This window comes from Grampus griseus (genome assembly GCF_964374135.1).
Source record: "Grampus griseus genome assembly, chromosome: 18".
NCBI lineage: Eukaryota > Metazoa > Chordata > Mammalia > Artiodactyla > Delphinidae > Grampus > Grampus griseus.
In genome coordinates, this window is record NC_139012.1 from 61297098 (window position 1) to 61318557 (window position 21460).

Below are 21460 nucleotides of genomic sequence, written 5' to 3' on the forward strand. Positions count from 1 at the left end.
AAAAGATGAATTATTGTATAAAGGTATAACCTACAAATATGTATATTTTACAAGAGCATATTTGAACTCTAAATTCTAGTATGTTGGATTTTTTTTTTAGGTAGGCACTTATTGCCTTATGGGTCTACTGCTTTTCTATAATATAGAAAGATAGACAGTAGTGCTAAGGATTTCTAAAGAGATTAGGTATCTGGAATCAAGAAGATTTTGTGAGAGGTATCTTAGGTAAAGTATTGAAATAGGAGAACAGTGTGAATTAGCAAAGAGGATACTTGGATGGCATTCTAAACGGGAGAAATAGTAGTATTGGGGCTGTTTAAGATGCTAAACAAGGGATGTTGAGTAGGTATTCTTGGCGGTAGATGGGAGCAAGAATGTTGCAGAAGATATCAGTTCTTAAATTAGGTAGTAAAATTCAGACAAATTAAGAAAGTTCGATGTTTCAAAGTCACAGAAAATCACTTCAAATTTTATTTTTATGTTTAAAATACCCTTCTCTTTAAATGTAATATGTGTATAGAGTAATCCATATATCATAAGGATACATCTTAATGTAAATTCATCAACTGAACTCATCTATGAAAGCAAATCAAGAAACAGAACATTGTCAACAGAAGACTGTCTCCTGTCCCTTTCCAGTTACTGCATCCCCCTTAACACCACCACTGAGTATAGTCAATATTATTTTATCTAACAGTTTGAACCCTTTTCACACCTGGCTTTTTTTTTTTAAGTGTTAAACAGTTAATTGATTCCAGTTTCAACTTTTCTCTTCTGAGAAACATTTAAGGAACAGGAGCCAAAGTTAGGGTTATTTACAAACCAGATGATCAGTCCTGAATAATTGAGAGTTGGCTATTTGCATTCTGTCCTTTAAATACTTTACATGTACATTCAAACTGAGCTCAGGATGGGAAAAGATAATTCTGTAGGAAATTAAATTTCCATTTTTTGAAACTAAAAGAAAGATAACAGTGTTTTTTAGAGTACAACCATGCAACAAAATCCTGACTATTTTTATATCACATTTATTTACTAGATTATGATGTGTTCCATGTATGGCATATGCAAAGTGAAGAATATAGACCTTAAATTCAAAATCATTGTAACAGCATACAAAGATCTTCCTCATGCTGTTCAGGAGGTAGGTAATTTTCCATGGTAAGAATTTTCCAGATATATACATATCTGTAATATGGATAGCTTCAGTCATTAATTATATCATATGTTCTGACTGTATTATATAAATTTACATATCAACTTTTTACTTTCATATTATTGGTTAATTATTTGTAACTAAAATGTAATTGGGAAGTTAACACACTTTAGTATTCAAATTCATACTATAAAGTAAATAAAGAATACTATATCCCTGACAATAAGCAGGATATTTGTAATAAACTTTTACACAAATATATAAAAAACGTATATATCTATGACATTTCACTGCTAGTAGAGCAGCTATAATCCAAGCCTAAGATGGCTTTTTCGGATTGTTTTTGCCTGTAAAATATGCGTTTTTACTGTAAATAGTATTATGAACTATTAAAATAGAAAATCTAGGCTTCCCTGGTGGCACAGTGGTTAAGAATCTGCCTGCCAATGCAAGGGACACGGGTTTGAGCCCTGTTCCGTGAAGTTCCTACTTGCCACGGAGCAACTAAGCCCGTGCACAACTACTGAGCCTGCGCTCTAGAGCCCGTGAGCCACAACTACTGAGCCCGTGAGCCACAACTACTGAGCCTGTGTGCCACAACTACTGAGCCCGTATGTTACAACTACTGAAGCCCACGCACCTAGAGCCCGTGCTCCGCAGCAAGGGAAGCCACCACTCACCACAGCTAAAGAAAGCCCGTAGGCAGCAACAAAGACCCAATGCAGCCAAAAATTAATTAATTAATAAAAAAAAAGAAAGTCTAAGGAGTTAAATACCCAAATTCATTTAACAAGTGTTTTTGCTCTTCTTCCTCAGACATTCAAACGTGTTTTGATCAGAGAAGAGGAGTATGATTCTATTATCGTATTCTATAATTCAGTCTTCATGCAGAGACTGAAAACAAATATTTTGCAGTATGCTTCCACCAGGGTATGTTAAAAAGCATCCTTTGTTTGGGAAAATCTAATTATAAAGCAGTGGATCTCACTAAAACGTTAAGTAATCTACTTTTTTTGTTTTTCCTCTAGCCCCCTACCTTGTCACCAATTCCTCACATTCCTCGAAGCCCTTACAAGTTTTCTAGCTCACCTTTACGGGTTCCTGGGGGGAACATCTACATATCACCCCTGAAGAATCCGTATAAAATTTCAGAATGTCTGCCTATGCCAACAAAAATGACTCCAAGATCAAGGTTTGTGTTTTCTTTTTAGGGAAGTGGTAAAGAATAAGAGGGACTTATTTTGATCCAAACTTAAGAACACAAAGCTTTCTTCATTTAAAATAAGCTAGATTTGAGACCCTAATTTCCTCATTTATATTAAGTAATGTGATAAGAATTGGGGGTCCGGGGGTAGGTAATCTGTTTACTTAGATGGGTTTGCACATTTAGTCATCAGCTTTCCTGGCTGCTGGGGTCTGTTCTTTTGTAAACAGTCTGAGCACCAGTTTGATGATAAGTTTCAAAGTCACTCCCATGTTTTTGTAAGTAGCCAGTCTGCTAAACAAAGTAGATTACTTTTGGTTAAGAATTTTTATTCTGGAGTTTACTGAATGTCCTGTGAACTCTTTCTGTGGATGTGTTCATCTTGCTTATAAAAATGTAGATGACTGATTAAATGTAGGTGACTGTAAATTAAGTCTTTAGAAGTCCATTCCTAATTCTGCCTGTGGCCTCTTTGTATTAACTTGGGCAGGTCTCAGGGTGCTGTGGCTCAGGTAAATGATGAGTGTGAAACTGTTTTAAATTCTCAGATGAAAGGTTCTGTGCAGCTACAAATCAGTATATTATCTTCCACATCCAACAGCAAGTGCTCTCTGGCTTTTGAAGTACTTCAGTTGACTCATTATGTGTTATCAAGGGCTATTTAAAACTGACTTTATTTGGATAAAGTGGAGGCAGATTTGCTTGTAAAGTCTCAGAAAACGTTAGCCCATATAGTTGTACTTAATGGGCAAGAAAAACAAGAAGGAGGTATATTAACCCTATAGAAAAAATTCGTGTGGTGTGTTTAATTATATAAATAATGCACACTCATAAAAATTTCAAACTCTACAGTAAAAGAAAAAGTAGAAAATAATTGGCAAATGATATAAATGCTCCCATGTGCCCCTGTATCGTCTTGTTTATTTGGTGTTCTTATAGTTGAGTATCTGTGTACTGATATCTACAAATTACATTATAAGCTGCTGAGATGCCACACCATGTCTAATTTGTACACATGAAAACGTGTACTTAGCTAAATTTTTAATGGTGATAATTAACCCATGTTATGCTGATAATGATGGCTTTTTTGCTGATCTTAGTTAAATCACTTCCAGGTTGGAGTCCTTTAGCAAAAAAGTCACATTCTGAAAATCCTGATAAATCATTGATCAAGTATTAAGAGAGCATCTTAACACTCTACATATTCAGCATATTTAGTTAAATCAAATATATCAATATATAGAATGATGGCCACTTATCAAAGAATTGGAGGACAATAAAATCCATATATTTATTGATTCCATGTACATATGATCAAATCTTTGTTGTGTCAGGCTAATGCTGTTCTTCACCTTTATTATCAGGAGTGTAAATTATATGGTTCAAGCAAGGACAAACTAATAAGAGATTTCTGATTCTAGGATATGTGTTAAATAGCCTTTACTATATATAGTAAATATATTTACTATACTATATATAGATCCTAATTAGAATTCTGATTATCACATATAAGTTTTTGCCAAATGTAACTTGAATTTTTAATGAGAAAAGGTGAAAGAAATTTTAATTGTTAGTCATTGATTTATGAAGAATTAAGTATGGATAAACTTAAAATTTTCTTTTACCCTTTTTAAATGTGAACAATGGCAGAATATGTTCTTGCAGACATGCAGGTCTTGCTTTAAAAAATCTAAGGAACCAGTTCAGTGTTTGACTAGACTAGCAGTACCAGAATAAGTCTCTAATGAGTATAATTTGTCAGTGGTTCCAGGGGTAGAGGAAACCTTTGATTTGGCATTCCTGATAGTTCAGAATGACGTGTGTATGTTCACCTCTGCACAGTTGAATATGATTTGCATTTTACTAATTTGTATTTTATATTAACTTGACAGGATCTTAGTATCAATTGGTGAATCATTTGGGGTGAGTACTTTTCCTGTGAAATACAATAGTATGCACTATAACTATAAAAGAAATCGAGAATTTCTATAATTGAATTTACAAATGCTATTATTCAAGCACCTCATTCAGGCATATTGCATAGAATTTAGAAGACATCAGATTTATTTTCAAATCAGATTTAATTTTAAATCATATTCATAATTGGTACATTTCAAAGTTGTTTTCTAAACATTTCTTTGACATTATATATGTATGTGTATACATTCATGTCTATACATACAAATATATGCATTATGTAATCTCAAAGGAATGTTTTAAAAAACAGCTTTGAAATTCACTAATTTGAAATAAGATACTCCAAAATGTAATCACTGTGTCCAGATGTCACCAGCCAGTCCTTACCCACTGGTCTCCTTCTATACATATACACACTTTTGCTTTTCTTCCTCTCCAAATTCTAGGATATTCTTTCCCTGTTAAATTGATAAGGAATTGGTTACATGCCCCAGTGTAAGTGACAGAGTCTGTGGTGGTCTTTGTTCCAGAGGAATGCAGGGCAAAGCTTAGCTTTGAAATGGTTATTCTAGTCTGGGAACCCATTACTCTAGCTGGCCTTGCATTACGATCACTAATTCAGCAGTCCTGTATTCAGTATGCATTACTATTAATGTTTCATACTACCCACCCCTCTGCCTATATTTGTTATTTATTGCTGCGTAACAAATCACCCCCAAACTTAGTAACTTAAACCTTTTTTCATCTCAGTTTCTGTGGGTCAGTACGCAGGCATGGCTTAGGATCCAGGGTCTCTCCAGACAAGGCTGCAGTCAGTGTGTCACCTGGAGCTGCACTTATCTCCAGGCTCACCTGGAGGACGACCTCTCAGAGACTCATTCATATGGCTGTTGGCTGATCCTCGATGGCTACTGGTCCAAGCCATCAGTTCCTTGACACGTGGGCTTGTCCGTAGGGTGACAGGCTACTCACAACATAGCAGCTTGCTTCTCCCAGAGCAAGGACTCCAAGAGAGGGAGGCAGGGAACGAGGGAGACAAACAAGCGAAATGGAAGTCACTCTTGTTGTAATCTTGGAAGTGACTTTCCATCACTTTTGCCACATTATTTTGTCAGGAGCAAGACACCACCAGGTCCAACCCACACTCAAGGAGATGAGGATTAGTGAGAGCCATTCTAGCATCTGCCTGCTGCACTGCCCCAAATGAAATAACTAGAGAACCATAAATGTTTGTGTACTAAAAGACCAAATGTTAAAATGTTTGTTACAAATAGTAAATGCTGTGACGTTTAGCTCAATATAGGCTGCAGCTGTCAGGCTTCACAAAGGGGATATGGACCACATAAATAGGATTGGATCTGGATAAGTATAGAGTAGTGGTCTTCAAACTTTTTTGCTTGCCATAGCCTCTAAAAGAATTGAGAAAATGTTATATGTACTTCCATATTTTAAAGCTGATAACTGAAAATCTTATAAATTTAATAGGTGCCCAGAATTTTGTTTGTATCATATTGTACATGTGCTCTAAATATATTTTCCATCAAAATCTGGTTTTGCATTTAATTTTTTTGAAACTTAGTTCATTTAATTTTTGGAAAATAAAGCATAATTAGCAAAGCTAATCCTTACTGTCAAATAAGTCAAATCACATTTAATTTCTATCAGAAAGTCTGACTTCATTCTTGAGTTCAAATAAATGTGTTAATACACATCACTGAGATTATCACCTCACCCTGGTTCTGAAGTAGATAGACAAGACATAGAGTTTTTCCATGTGTTTGTCCTTTGGATCAAATAAGGTATTGTGCCCCCTTTGGTATTTCTTACCAAAGCTTTCTTTGCTGTGAAAGGATTCTCCCTCAGGAGATAAATATCTCAGATCACCTCTAGTAATATTTGGATGGACTCAAATGCTTAAGTTTTTTGGATATTTAATATTTTATTTTAAAACTTTTAGAGTTAGGATATCAACAAATACTGATATCCTAACAATACGTCAATAATGGCTTCAAATATAGTATGACTTGTCAACATGATACCCATAAAGTGAGCCCAAAATTATTATTCACTAAACATCGCTTATTAAATTCCTGTGACATTCTTTCCGGTTATGCTGTGCTCTAAAAAGAAAAAAAAAATCTGTCAAAAATAAGGTTCCAGGAAGCTGTTCCAACTTTGCATGCTTCTGAGAAGTAGCCCTAGTTTTGTGTGTGAGTAGGTTCTGAAAACGAGGAACTAGGACTTTTGGAGTAGTCATCAGAGTTGTTGGGAAGACATATGAGGGTTTGAAAATAGCAGGTATTTAATTGGGGCAGAGTTAGGTGCAGTTAGTCTGATTTTAACATTTTTCACATCTCTTATTTGGTCCATAAAGGCAGAAAATTAAAATGCAGATATTACCTCTGCCTGATTTTTGACCCACCTCAAACCTGCAATTAGGGGTTGCTAAGCAAAGTGGTGGCATTTAATGATTTAAAATAAAGAATTCCATAATTTGCAGACTTCTGAGAAGTTCCAGAAAATAAATCAAATGGTGTGTAACAGCGACCGTGTGCTCAAAAGAAGTGCTGAAGGAAGCAACCCTCCTAAACCACTGAAAAAACTGCGCTTTGACATTGAAGGATCGGATGAAGCAGATGGAAGGTAGGAGCCGTTTTTCAGGAGCTGAGCTGGTCATCGGGAGAACCCAGAGTGCCAGCCCTACTCCCGACTTACACCAGTCCTTCTCATGCCAGTTTTATTTGGAAATTATGAGGATTGCTCAAAATAGTAGGTGTGACTGCATCCCAAAGTTAAAAGCACCATGTAAATCTACTGAAATTAATTGAAAATATCAGATGTTAAAATTCTGGTCATTTTTTTACAAAGCTATTGATAAAATTTTGTTAGTTTTGATTAACATTAGATTTTTAAATGCTTACTCTTGAAAAATGCTACTGTGTTTCATAAGAACCACTGAAAAAATATCTAGGATCATAAATTTGTGACATTTATATTTTAGATGTTCGATTTATAAACCTTTGAAATTAAAAGCTACTCACTAAAATAAGAGCATAAAAAGTCATTGAAAACATAGTTATTGGAAATCTGAGGTTTTCATTTATACATATACATATGAAATATTTTGCATTTTTTAAATCTGCAGTAAACATCTCCCAGGGGAGTCCAAATTTCAACAGAAACTGGCAGAAATGAGTAAGTACTTATCATTAAACCTTATGTAAATGAACAGTCATTTACATTGCAGAAAGCCTTTTCACATTATAAAAGAATAAATTTATAGAGTCTCTTCAATTAGTGACTTGCTTCTGCGTTCAAGATATAATTCGCTCAAGCATGTGTTGTCTACTAGCCTGTATGGGTTAGATGTGTGATGCAAAGTGAAGGTCGTCTTCATCCTTCCTAAAATCTGTGCGGGAAGACCAAGAAGTGAAACCAAATCTTCAACACGAATGGCTGTGGTTAGAAAATATTTTAGGATAGCAGAACTGTAATGAGGTACCTTTATTTAAGAGTATTGGATGTAGGCAAGAATGTTATAAACTTAGCATATATAAACATCATCACTCTTATTTAAAGAATAATCTTTTATTCTGCTATTACTGAACTTCCCTAATTTGCAAGTTTTAGAACTTATTTTAAACAAAAGTTTTTCATTACTGGAAATCAGAATTTTGATAAAGAACACAAGAGCATTTTCCAAGTTATACAGAGTGACTTAAGTTTGGAATGTTAAGGCAAATGGACTTCTCTCCTAAGCTACTCTGACACTATGAAAGATTAACCCAAGTATAGTAGATGGGAAGCACATTAAGAAAAAGATCTGTGTGCACTGACTGCTACTGCGATGTCTTAGAGAGGTAGCCGTGAGGGTGAGTGTGACATTTCCTGATAATCTGGTGCCAGACCCATTAACAGGAAGCAGAGCTGGGTCTTGGAAAGAAGACAAATATTTAGGAGATAATAAGAATTAAAACTGTCATTCCTAGGTCATAGGACATATCAGTAAGAACAGTACCAATTAAAATGTGACTTTTTAAAAAGGGGCTTTCTCTCAATGTCTCTGTAGATACTAACTTTGAAATATAAAGTGTTTTTAAAAATACTTTTGATTTTTTAAACCATATTTCTATGTGTATTATTTTGAAGAGTACTGTTGAAACTAAATTAAATTTTGTGGTTATAAATGGATCTCTTTTTGGATTTTACATCAACTAATATACTCCTGTTTTAACTTTTAAATAGTTGTAGCTTTTCCCCCCAGTGCATGAAAATAGACATGAAGCTTATAACCAAAATCAGACCTTAAAAACATGTGGAAGCAATTTGGAACCCACAAATATGGATTTTAAAAGGAGCAGAAAGCTGTAAAAACGTGTATATTTTCTTATAGAAGAGCTCAGTTGCTGTAGTCAGTACATTTCGCAGTGACACACTTAGCTATGACCAGGAATTCCCTCTGCCGGGCTGAAGTTCAGGGCCTTTGTGCAGCTGAAAATTGAGGAGAGGTAGCAGGAGTTTTAACCCATGAGGATAAGGAATTCTCCAGGTTGCTCTTCAGCTTTCCTCAAAAAAACTGTATTCAGAAGAAGATCATTACACAGTGCTAGATTGCTCAGAGTGGAAGGGCCAGAAGGGGAGACTGAGTCACTCCTTTCTTTACCAAGCGTGTTTTGTGCTTCTTTATGAAGAGCCTTTGCCCACCTCTAAAATCAAGTTAAGATTTTTTAAATTATTTAAGAGAAGCATTCTGTTTTTGTGTTGTAATTAATAATGTATTTTTAAATGTCCATGTCCAAATTAAATGAGCTGTGAGCTGATGTGTTTGCAGTACTTGCAGCGTGTCTCCAAACACAAGGGAATTCCTGGCTTCATGAAGAGTAACACTCACTTCAGCAGACCAGCCCAGAATTCTGTTTTGCTCAGGTTCCAAACTTAACCATATCATCTCTAGAACAGTGGCCTACAAAGTTGGGCACACTTGGGTGTGTGTAAAACACCTTTTGGGGGTACATAGAGAGACTATTAGAATATTTGTCTTTATCTCATCTATTTTAATGTTTGGGGTGTGTGTGTCTTATAATTTAGACACATATGCATACATACATACATACATTTAGTGGTACTGCTTGGAAAAAAATTTGCTGATGGGGATGTATGATTTAAAAAACGAAACCACTGCTTTTGCGAGGCCCTGGGCTCCATCAGTTTGGCGTAAGCATAACATATGTGGCAGCCCTTTACCAGCTTACCCAGCACCGTCAGTGCTGTTAACATTTCTTCATCCTTGTTTTAGCATCTACTCGAACACGAATGCAAAAGCAGAAAATGAATGATAGCACGGATACCTCAAACAGGGAAGAAAAGTGAGGACCTCACGACCTTGGTGGGCACCCTGTACATCTCCGGCTTCATTGTCTCCCACAGATCTGACTGTAGAACTCTCCCAGGTTCTGTTTACGGCCACATTTGATACATACCTTCAGCTCTTTTTGTGGATAGCACAGTTGAGTATTTGTGCAGGGGATTCCTAAGCCACTTGCAACATTGTAGTCACTAGAACATGCATTGTTATTGTTCAAGATTGAAAATCCTGTGCCAGTCCTGCCATTTAAAAAGCTGTAGCAGATGTTTCCATTTCCAAAATACAGTAAGTCCCCTACATACGAACCTTCAAGATACGAACTTTCAAAGATGTGAACAATTGAATCCAGCAAGGAACCAGAACCTGTGCCATTAATGTCAGGCGTGAGTGAAATTGCAGCTTGCCTTCCGTCTCCTATTGCTGACGATCCTTCAGCTCTACCATCTCCCACCTCCTTTCTCTCTTCCAGTCAGTAACTCTTCTTGCCTCTTCAGGCGATGCCAGCCCCTGTGTGCCAGCTGTTGTACTGTACTACTGTACTTTTCAAGGTACTGTACTGTAAGATTAAAAATGTTTTCTTTATTTTTTGTGTTTGTTGGTTTTTTATGTATTATTTGTGTGAAAAGTATTATAAAGCTATTACAGTACAGTACTATATAGCCGATTGTGTTAGTTGGGTACCTAGGCTAACTTCGCTGGACTTACAAATTGGTCTTATGAAGCACGCTCTGAATGGAACTCGTTCGTATGTAGGGGTTTTACTTATAATTGCTCTGCTTTACAAATGGTGGCAGGATCCCCTGGGAGTGAGAGTCCTCACAACCTGTGCCTATCTGAGTACTTTGTCTTCTCTTGTGGCATGTATGTGATGTTTGCTCTTATTTTTATTAATTTATATTTATTTTTTTTAACTTAACATGAACACCCTTAGAAAATGTGTCTTGTCTTCCAAATGCAATTTGGCTGACTGCCCCCATTCGCCCAAATGATCCTGAGCTCTTGTGCTAAAACATATATTAGAAACTAGGGAAAAATTACTAATTTTTACACATTAGATTTTAGTTTACTCATGGAAACTAAATGGATGTACTGTGTGTTTGTTTTATAAATATTAGTTTTTAAATACAAACAGAAAGCAAAGTATAAACATATGAGATACTGTCATACTACTGATACAGATTTCATACCTCAGGACTTGTAAAAATTTATTCTTTTCTTCCTCCAACTCATATTTTAAAGTAAAGAGTTATTAATAGTACTCTTGGTTTTTATACCATTCAGATCACTGAATTCATGAAGTACCCATCTAGTGCTTGGAAAATAAAGTGTTCAGCTAGAGCTTTGCTGCAGAGGACCCTAATACAGTATATCCCAAGTGCACTTTCTAACGTTTCTGGGTCCCGAAGCATCAAGATACAAAATAATTTTACTCCACAAACAGACTGTTAACTATAGGAGCCTTAATTTTTTTCTTAGAGAGTTATATAATTACATCTCAGCAATTACTCTGCCCTCCTGAATGCGGGAAGAGGGTGTGTTTGTTCTGGAATGGTACATATCTTCCATGTATCTTTTGAACTAGCAGTTGTCCTTTTTTTTTTCTTAATTCAGCATGGTCTAACACTGGCATTTTCAAAGCCGCATCATTTCTCATCCAAAATGCAGGTAACGAAAGGTCTTTGGGTTAGGCATTAATGTTGCTCTCTGATTTTGTGCAAAAGCTTCAATTTAAAACAGCTGCATTAGAAAAGAGGCGCTCCCCCCTCCAACACCTAAAGGTGTATTTAAATATCTTGTGTGATTAACTTATTTAGAGATGGTATAATTTAAAATAGGTGGTATTTAAGGTAGCATCTACTAGCTTTTAGGAAAATTACTTTGTCTAAACTCAGAGTTCTTTTTAAAAAGAAACCTGGTCTTATTTGTTAGAAAACAAAACTTTATTTTGTGCTCAGTTCAGTTGCAAACTTATTTTTTTGACAGTTATCTTGATAGCAAAGGCACTAGAAAGCTTTATCTCATTTCCTCATTCATTTTTGCATGAATATCAAACAAATCAGTTAGTTTTTAGGTCAAGGGCTTACCACATTTCTGAGTCTTTTGCTAATAAGTTCATGTTAGAATTAGCGTCAGAACTTAAGGAACTTCAGAGATCATGTATTGAGATTTCTTAAATAAGGCTTCAGATATTGCTTTATTGCTTTTTGTATTGGTTAAAACTGTACATTTAAAATCGCTGTTACTATTTTCTACGATTAACAATAGTTTGTCTATTTTTAAATAAATTAGTTGTTAAGAGTCTTAATGGTCTGATGTGGTCTTTGTATTAAGTGCACTAACGTTCTCTTCGGTATCTAAATTCTCTCCTAGTATCTCATCCGTTCTTAGCCTTTAAGAATGGGCTTTATATGCTGATGAATCCCAGATTTATTTCTCCAGCCTGACCTCTTCATGGAGGTCAGAGCTCTCACAGCCAACAGAACCGCTGATTCCTACCCCTCCTCCCCACCCAGCTTCTCAAAATATAAACCAAAATCAAACAAAAACACCCTTTTCTACCCTAGTCTTTTCCCATGTTATTAAACACTTACTTGCTCAAGATAAAATCCTGAGTCTTCTATTAGCTGTTGTCTGGACCACTGTTAAAGACTTCTAACTGGTCTCCACTTCCCTCTCTTTCCTCTTTACCTTTCTACTCCTTAAAGACCCCTTTAAAATATAAATTGATTCACTTTGCTCCTCTCCTTGAAGTATTCAGACTCCTGATCGCGGCCTGGGAAGCGGCCCCTACCTTCTTCTCCGTCCTGTTCTCGGGCTACTTTCTCCCTGCTCACTGTGCTTTACCCCCACTGGCCTTCTTCTCTTATGACACCAAGCCCATCCCTACCTCAGGCTTTTACATTTGCTGTTCCTTCTGTCCAGCGTGCTCCTCCCCCAGGATTTTGCTTAGCTGGTTTCCTCTTGTCTTTCAGGGCTCAGCTCAGAGGCCTTCCTTGACACCCAAGCTAAAATCCTTCCTCTGTACTGTGCCACTCTCCTTCAAAAGTGTAACAGCATTCATCACCGTCAGAAACTGCCTTACTTGGGTTGCCTATTGCCTGTTTACCCACCCCGGCATCAACCTGGCTGGCCTTACCTACTACTATAGTTGTAGCATCTAGAAGAAGCCCGTATGTAGGGGGGAAAAAAGGTATGTTTTCTGTATGTTTTCCAAGTATGTAGAAACGATATTCTCTTTCTCTTTGAAAATGCCATGTATTGAGTACCTACTGTATTTCAGGCACATTCTAAAATGTGATACAACAAGTAAATAAAATTAAGATTCCCCCTCTCTGTGGAACTTACATTCTAATTCTAGTTTCGGGAAAAGAGAGCAAACGAATAAATAAACGAGGAATATAGTATATGTGATTGTAATAAGTTCTGTGGAGAAAGACGTGCCGGGGGGAGAGCAGGGAGTACCGGTAGGGAGAGGAGTTTTAACACTTAAAGGACAGTGGTCAGGGCAAGACTTGCCGAGGTGCTATTTGAGCCAAGTGTTGCAGAGGGTGAGGGAGTGAGCCAGGCACCAGAGGGGGTAGAACAGAACACAGAGAGGAAGAAGCCAGTGCTCAGAGGTGGGTGTGCATCGGGTGTGTCTGAGGAAACATAAGATGTCGTAGTAAGATGGAGAGTTTTAAGAAAAGGAGTTGGGGCAGGGGGGCAAGTATCTCTTTTCATCTAACACAGAGTTTATAAAGGCCTTTCCTTCCAAGCATCCTTCACATATATATATGTCTGCAGTCCTTCATCTGCAGTTCTGAAATCCAAAAAGCTTTCAAAACCAAGTGGTTCTGTGTGTTTGGTGCCAAAAGTCACATGGCATCAAAAACATCTAACCTGGCATGGAGCTTTTGAGAGGCTTTATCCCACTTAGTGGGAAGAGTCTTGTTTCACCATTAATGCATTGATTTGGGGGATCTAACCTAGGCCCTGCTTAGTAGATGTATATATATATATGTACATATATTATTATAATATTATATATTATATATATATTATTATCACATACATATATTATGTAGTATATGTACCATACAATCATACTAAACTCCAAAAAAAATGAAGAAACCCGTCTGGTACCAAGGGATAATCTTGAGCTGAAGTAATATGATTTCTCAAAAACAGGTGGACAGTAAAAGTCCCTCCTTCTGGAACAGCAGCATGTTTGTCCCTGAAGGAAGAAAGGCAAATAAGGAAGTTCCAGCAGGAAAAGCAGCAGGTATACCTCAGTACTGGGACTGTATTTACGTTGGATGCGGATCTTCCATGAAATGCAGTCTCTTAGGTCAGGGAAAAATCAAGCAGCCTTTGTAACATTAACAATTTTTAGTCTGGATGATAGAAAACTGATCACTTCTGGAGATTAATTTAGTATTCCAGTAATTAAAGGTCTTTATAATGAAAGGGACAAGTTCAAATTCACTATTTACTTTATTCATTACAGTTTTCTGGTACAAATGGTGGGCGGCGGGGAGTATCAGTTCTATGACCGTCCGGATGATTTCCTAGAAACTTGCCCGTAGAAGCATATTTTTGTTCCTCATTTTTGGGCCAGACAGCGTACATGGCATTGGCAAGGATTTATTCGGTAGAACTTTCCTTTGGACTAAATAAATGTTTTACAGGACAACCTGAAACCTTGCCTCTAGACATAGCAAATTTCCACAAGTATGGGGTCTTAAATAGAAATATAGTAACACTGTATAATGTCTGAAAGGAATTAAAACAACTCTTTTAATAAGAAGCTGGAATAGTCATCTATTCTTAGAAATACTTTTTTGTGTCCATTATCTTGGAACTATACTTACAGTCTAGTATTGACGTATGATGACAATTTACTGTGAAAGTTAAATTTATTCCACAGACCAGTATCAGTTACTTTCTAAACAGAAAATGTTATGATTTTCACTGAATTTAGTGAGGGAAAGTCATTATGGTTTATGTTTTTATGCTTTGGCAAAGACTGAATTAAAAATGACAGTACGGTATGGTTTTTCCTTTCTCTTTACAGTTCTCCCAACCTGTTTGTTGTGGTAATAGCACAGGGAGGACTCATAAGATAGATAAGACTATGTAGTTTGTAATTGCCTCTTTTTCATCATCACTGGTCAAGAATTCTGTGTCTAACACTCACCAGGTTATGGTCTAGAATGACTGGCAGTTTCTTCAGGTCTCAGATGAAAACATTTAACCCTTTTTAAAAAGCACTGAATGGTATCTTCACAAACCACTCTCAGCAGATGAGGATGCTGCTTTATTCCTGTAAAACCTAAACCTCTCTCTGTGTAAGTTTGGGTGAAATTATATTGGAAGCACTAAAACATTGAATTTCTTGTGTGAGCAGAGAGGAAACAAAACTTAAGGATGGAAAATGTAAGATGAACTTAACGGATCCACTGACTTCTGATGTAGTGTCATTATGAAAATGGACCTTCCCTCCCACATATCCCTGACTAAACTTAGGGTTTCTGAGCTCTACAAACACTCATCTGTTAGAAAGAAATGAAGGAAATAAAGTGATATTATCCTTCATATAGGAGCACTGATGGCCAGCCTATCCTCAAAGACCAGAGAGAAAGCATGTTTTTTCAGAGAGATGTAACCACGGGACTCATCTGTCATCTCCAACTGGTCTAAAATCAGCCCTTCCTTATTGTTTGGCATCCCAGGTCTTAAGAGCTAAACCAATGATTCTCATCCTTGGCTAAACATCAAAATTACTTGGGGAGCTTCGTAAACATACTGAGTTAGAATCCTGGAATCTATATTTTGTAAAAGTTTCATAGATTATTCTGTTGTGCCCAGAGATAAGCAGCACGGAGATACAGAGCAGTGCAGCCTACACATAACAAGCTTAGAGGAAATCTAGATAAAGCTCCACCCACCCCTTCTTACTAACGTGTACTCTGGCAGAGCAGTGACCCGCTGGGGAGTCTCGTGGAGGGTAATCCATTTTTCATCCCTAAATAAACTTACCTGTTCCCTTTGGGTGGTCCAGTATTTCCATGAAATGAGTTCATAAAAGAAAAAGGCATTGAATTCAGAAGACCCTGTCAGAAAAGGGCAAGAAAGAGGAAGAGGAGGTTTGGGAAGACTCTGTAAAACATAAAGGCTTTTTGGTCAGTGACAGTGAGCATAGTGGGCTGAGGAGAACGAGTCGGAAATGAAGCCTGTGGACGTCTGACTGTGAGAACTGATGGCGACTGGTAATACCCAGGCCTCAATGTTTCTTTGCTGGAGAGAACAGCTAACCTTCTAAAACTACAGACAAATGGTGTAAGGCTGTAACATCTTACGGAAAAAAACCAGAACGAACTTTTTGGCCAACCCAATAAAATAACAAATACTACACAGTTCCAAAAATGGGATTCTGATTTAGAACTGGAGGCATCGAGACTCCTCTGCCTCTATCAGACAAGGTCTGCAAAAACAGATAAACAAAAAGAAACTAAGGATTCAAAAGTGACCTCACCAATAAAGAACGTGGGCAATCATACGAACAGTTGATGAGAATTAGTTGTTTAGAAGCCATTTGCGTTTTAGGGTAGGCTTCGCTATGATGCCTTATCTGAGTAACTGCTTTAAAAAATAAGCTTATATCAAATGGATTTGTGTACATCTAAGAGACATAAGGTTGACAGAATCTTGCTGCTTCTGAAGAATGAAAACACACACACATTTGTTCTATTATCTGCAAATAAGCACTTTATTATCAAACGGTTCAGCATCAGAACAAGGTTTCCAAAAGAGGTTTGTTTCCCTACATAGTATCATATTGTGAAAGTACATGTTAGGAGACTCTACATCCTACATCCTGTTCCATTTTCTCATTTGTAGTTGGGTAACTTGATCTAAACAGTATAAATTCATCTCTTTCTTACTAGTGCTGTCCATGAAATGTAAGCGTAGTTCCTTTTCGGCTAGTACTTTATAATTACACTGTGCCAAGTTAAAAGACCTGTTTTATAGTGACATAAAAGTCAACTACAAGAAAAACAAAATCATTTCTACTTACAGAGGCAAATCTCTCTTAACACAGAAGTAAAGGACATTGTGCAATTATGTAAGGCAAATGAGCCCAGAAACAACATTCATTCAAAGATAGTACACTTCTTATTCGATAACCCCGTGTGAGGAATTAATGACTCAGAGTAAAGACAGAATTAAAATTAGCCCTTGGGTCTTTGACAATTTAATTGCTAAGGCCTTTTGTGAATTCCAATTAACGCTCTAAATTAGCCACTATTTCTTAGAACGATGTACAGAAGAATATGAGCCTCAGACGTTTTAAATTTGTTTTGTGAAAGTTATTCCTTCATCCAGTATCCCACAAATAAAGCTGTTCTCGGGGCATAATTAAGATTTGTATAAGCTGAGTGCCTTACTCTATGCAAGACACTGTGCTGAATGCTGCAGGTGTGGTAGTGACAGCATTCCTTGTCAAGCTATCTATGTGGTATCAGCCTGTTGAATATGGAAATCTGGCCAGAATAGCATATACTTAGACCCATGTACCTACCAAAAGTCTCCAACTTAAGTGACTCGAAAGAGGAAACGGTAAGTATAGTAAGACATTTCAACTTTATTCCCTTGAGCTTAGTCCCATCTGATCAGAGAGCATTTAATGCCTTCTCTCTAGATTGTGGATTTCAAAAGGTGGGGAAGACTGACCACCATCCTTCTTTTGACAGAACATTAAGTATTCAGCCAAATGTAGCTCATCATAAATACTATTAAAGAGAAATTATTCTCTGGCTTTTGCAGGGAAAATGGAAATGCTAAAAATTCTTTCCTGCAGGTGAGGATTAATTTTTAAAGGCTCCAACTCTGCTTGCTTTGCTGATAAAGTTCTTCAAGAGATCATGGTCCATTTCTGCAAAGCCTGACGTCTGTGTTACTACAGTCAAATGGTTTATGCAAAACCTGAAGCAGAATTCTTCTAAATCCTAGGAATGACAACAGAAATTTAACAAATAAAACGAACAAATTTGTTCTAACAAATTCACATATCCCAATGCAACGCAACGTAGCACAAAAACTCCTAAAACACACAGGCAAGGAAAAAGGGTTTGACGGCCAGCAGAAGGCAATGGGACAGCAATGCCTAAAGGACAGCTGTAAAGCTATATAGCTAATATGAATCTATGCTTGCAAAAATTTAAATAACAGAGTAAAGCATTCAAGTGCCTCCACACTAACCAATGCAGAAAATGCGATTTTTTCTTCCCAGATAGGCGCCTAGATGTTTTGTTCATTCCACTTTCAATATTTATGCAGAGTACGACATTCCTCGTTTGTCTGTTTAATAAATATTTATTTATTGCATGAATGCACTGAGTAAATTGTTTAAAAGATTTTCTTTATGTTGAGCCCAACACTCCTCTTTTATATTCTTCTAGGGGCTTAAGTAGTTTTACCTGTAAGGAGTTTGTGAGAAAAGCTTAAGCCATAAAACAGTCATCTTGGGAAATGCTTCTCTGCAGTCATTAACGGGCCACTGCTCTTTCTCCTTTACAAGAAGATAAAGGCTGGGATGATTAGATTTCATCAGATCACACATAGCTTCAATAATCTGAAGTGGGAAAATGCTTTGAAGAAATCACGACTTTCTGCTAAGAGAAACTCCACAGAGTGGTGATTTCTGGCTTACTGTAATGTACACCAGGCCAAAAAACAGTACTGTAGGGATTCTCTTGATTAGATCTTCAAACCTGAGATCAGAAATAAGGTGGCTGGACACTCTTTTGGTCTGAGAGAAATGAGAGCTGAAGTCAGGCCAGCCTGCGGAGACTCTGATATGCCTCAGACCCGGGGCTCTGCTGCCCTCCTGACGCAGCTCCTGCCATGCTCCTTAACGTCTTTGCTCGAGTCTCCTTCTAAGTGAGACCTTCCTTCCGTCCCAGACCACGACTGAAAACTTCAGCTTTAATCTCAGCCTGCCCCCCACTGCCCCACTGCCCTTCTCTAACTTACTTTTTTATATCACTTATCACCACCTAACAGACCATGTATTGTATTCGTCATCTATTGCCCTCACCAGAAAGTTCCAGGAGGGCAGAGATTTTGGTCTGTTTTGTTCACTTCATGTACCCTTAGTGTCTAGAACCACGCCAGGCACTTAATGGGCACTCAGGGAATATTTGTTGAATCAATGAATAAACATTGCTGATTTTAAAATACGGGGGCAATAGAGAATTGTAGTAAAATGTGTGGTTTTGAAATCTGTCCAATACTGGATTGCATTCCAGCTTTACAATTATTAGCTTACTAAGAATTTACTTAATCTCTCTGAGATTCAGCTTCCTCATTTGTAAACTGGAACAAATAATAATAATACATATATTCTTAACAAGGTTCTTTTGAGAACTAAACGAGATATGAACTGTGCTTCAAATAATCCCTGGTGTGTATTAATTACGTATTAAGTGTAGTCAAGCATGAGGGATAATTTGCTGAAAAGGTCCATTTCTTGCTTATTAGAGTCAGCAAGTAACAATACTAATCAACTCAAATATACTGTTCTTTATTTATAAAAACTTTTATATTAAGTATACATTGAGTCTATTTTACTTGTGGTCTATTACACTAATTCAGGGTACCACACACAGACAGCCTGTAGTAAAATACAGTGCCTCTACAGGCAAAGTTGGACATTCATTAAACAAATATTTAATGAGCACATACTATGTGTCAGGCACTATCCTAGGCACTAGGGATATGGTTGTGAGCAAAACAAAGTCCTTGCCATTTGCTCAGGGAGCCTGCTTTCTAGAAAACAGGGCTGAATGGTAACCATACAAATAATTCACATAAACAGGGAATATGAAAAAGTCTTGGACATTAATTCTAGTTCAGATGGAAACACTATATGCCCACAATCTCATCATCTGAGGCAGCCCACCAGAGTCCAGTATTATCAGCATGACTTTAACAAACTCGTGAAAAAGCACAGTTATTGTCTGGCCATGAAGCCTTCTGCCTATTGTAAGTGTGCAAAGTATTATTACCTTGATGAAAGACAAACATTCACTATGCTTGTAAATGTCAATGCTTCAAGGTGGGTAAGATTTTTTTAAATGTTAAGTGAAAAAAATCTAGTATTTAGAAATATATATTAGGTTGGCCAAAAGGTTCGTTCTGGTTTTTCCATAGGATGTTACAGAAAAACCCAAACAAACTTTTTGGCCAACGCAATACATAACCTAGGAAAAAATCAGAAGGAGCTGTATGAAAATGTTAGTGTCCTCTGGTTGAGGAGTCATTTCCTTCCTCATACTTTTTGTATTTTACAAATTTTCTTTAATAAGCACACTATTACTTATATAAGCAGAAAAGAAGTTATAACCTTTTTTCTGCCCACGACTAAAATGTCCCTGTTTTCTGACCAAAGGAAAGGATATCCTTAAGGAAATCGACTCCAAAAAGTATGGCCTGTTTCCTAAAGATTTAACTCTAAGACAAGTTTTCTTTCCTTTCTTTATTATCAAGACAATACATGGTCACTGCAGAAACTTCAGGAAAAACAAGCAAAGATAAGGAAATAAAAATCATCCACAATCCCACCATTCAAAGATAACCACTGACTGTATTTTTCAGTCTTTTTTCCTATGTAGATAATAAATTTTGGTCTTTTTAAATTCAGCTATTTATACTTAAAAAAAATTTTTTTACTATTTTTATTTAAAAAATAAAAATAAATATACTTATTAAAAAAATAGGAGCACAGTTCTTCAGTCAATGATATATGTTGAATAGTATTAACATTTTTTAGTTTAAACAATCCTTTCCTGTTCACACTGACTTTTTCCAATTTTTAAAAATTATAAACAACACTGCAGGAAACATCTTTGAAGATAAAACTTTGTCTGAATCCATGGTTACTTCCTTAAGATAAGTTTCTATAACTGAATTCCTTAAAGAATTACATTTTTAAAGCTTTTAACACATATTTTACCAAACAGACCCCCAGACTGATTATACGAATTTGCATTCTCCTCAGCAGTTTAGAACACCCATTATCCTGAGCCTATACTATTTCTAAAAATAGACTCCCTGGTTTGACACTTGAAAAATTATACCTTATTTTCATTTATATTTTTCATTTGTTCATAAATCCATTTGGTCCATTTTCTTCCATCAAACTGCTCATGTTTTCTTTTTGTTTTTTTTTAAGAATTATGTATTTAACTATGGTGAACTTGCTTCGTGATATTACAAATATTTTCCCCAGAGTATCACTCACTTTGGTTTTTTCTGTTTATTTTTTTGTGTATAAACATTTTTGTTTTTTCGAGATCAGATCAATCCTTTCTTTTATGGTTTCTGCCCTTGAGGTCCACCCTAACTTTATATAAACATTCCCTTATATTTTTTCTGGTACTTTATTTGTATACCTCAGATCTTTAATTTACTTAGACTTTCTTTTAGTTTAAGGCATGAAGTAGACAGCTAACCATTTCTTCCAGAAGGTGAGCTCCTTGAAAAAGGATGCTCTTCTTACCTGAGCGTCATACTTCACGGCGGCCGAGAGCAGCGCGATGGCATTCTCCTCACAGATTCCTTGCTTGATAGTTTGTTGGCAGAGTTTTTTCAAACGATTTTCTCTATAAAATGTAGCCAAATCTAGCAATCCTGGTGGAAAGAGATGTTTCTTAGGGGAGTGATCTCAAGCACCCTGATTTAAACTCACTCAGCCTGTCAGAGATGATTTTGAATATAATCCTCAGTGAAGGGCTGTGGAAACAGAGACTTGGGCTTACTCTGAGCATGTGGCTCT

At 36.6% G+C, this 21460-nt stretch overlaps 2 protein-coding genes across 12 annotated transcripts in view; one reads left to right on the top strand and one right to left on the bottom strand.

Moving 5' to 3' along the window:
* Window positions 1-13914, top strand: part of RB1 (RB transcriptional corepressor 1) — a 134526-nt gene extending 120612 nt beyond the window's left edge. For 2 of the 7 annotated variants that reach the window (XM_082675725.1, XM_082675727.1), the window contains exons 21-27: window positions 1040-1144; window positions 1973-2086; window positions 2185-2348; window positions 4253-4283; window positions 6778-6920; window positions 7423-7472; window positions 12615-12918. In XM_082675725.1, coding sequence (XP_082531851.1) covers window positions 1040-1144; window positions 1973-2086; window positions 2185-2348; window positions 4253-4283; window positions 6778-6920; window positions 7423-7472; window positions 12615-12790 — 783 coding nt within the window. In that variant the 3' untranslated portion in view covers window positions 12791-12918. Of the gene's footprint in view, window positions 1-1039; window positions 1145-1972; window positions 2087-2184; window positions 2349-4252; window positions 4284-6777; window positions 6921-7422; window positions 7473-9542; window positions 11936-12614; window positions 12919-13809 lie in introns of those variants that run through there. The other 5 variants (XM_082675728.1, XM_082675730.1, XM_082675726.1 and 2 more) reach the window with 4 other exon arrangements.
* Window positions 13915-16381: 2467 nt separating this feature from the next.
* RCBTB2 (RCC1 and BTB domain containing protein 2) overlaps window positions 16382-21460 on the bottom strand; it is a 37290-nt gene continuing 32211 nt past the window's right edge. For all 5 annotated transcript variants that reach the window (XM_082675887.1, XM_082675889.1, XM_082675885.1 and 2 more), the window contains 2 exons: window positions 21185-21315; window positions 16382-17630 (listed from right to left, as the gene is read on the bottom strand). In XM_082675887.1, the coding sequence (XP_082532013.1) occupies window positions 17490-17630; window positions 21185-21315 (272 nt within the window). In that variant the 3' untranslated portion in view covers window positions 16382-17489. The remainder of the gene's footprint in view (window positions 17631-21184; window positions 21316-21460) is intronic.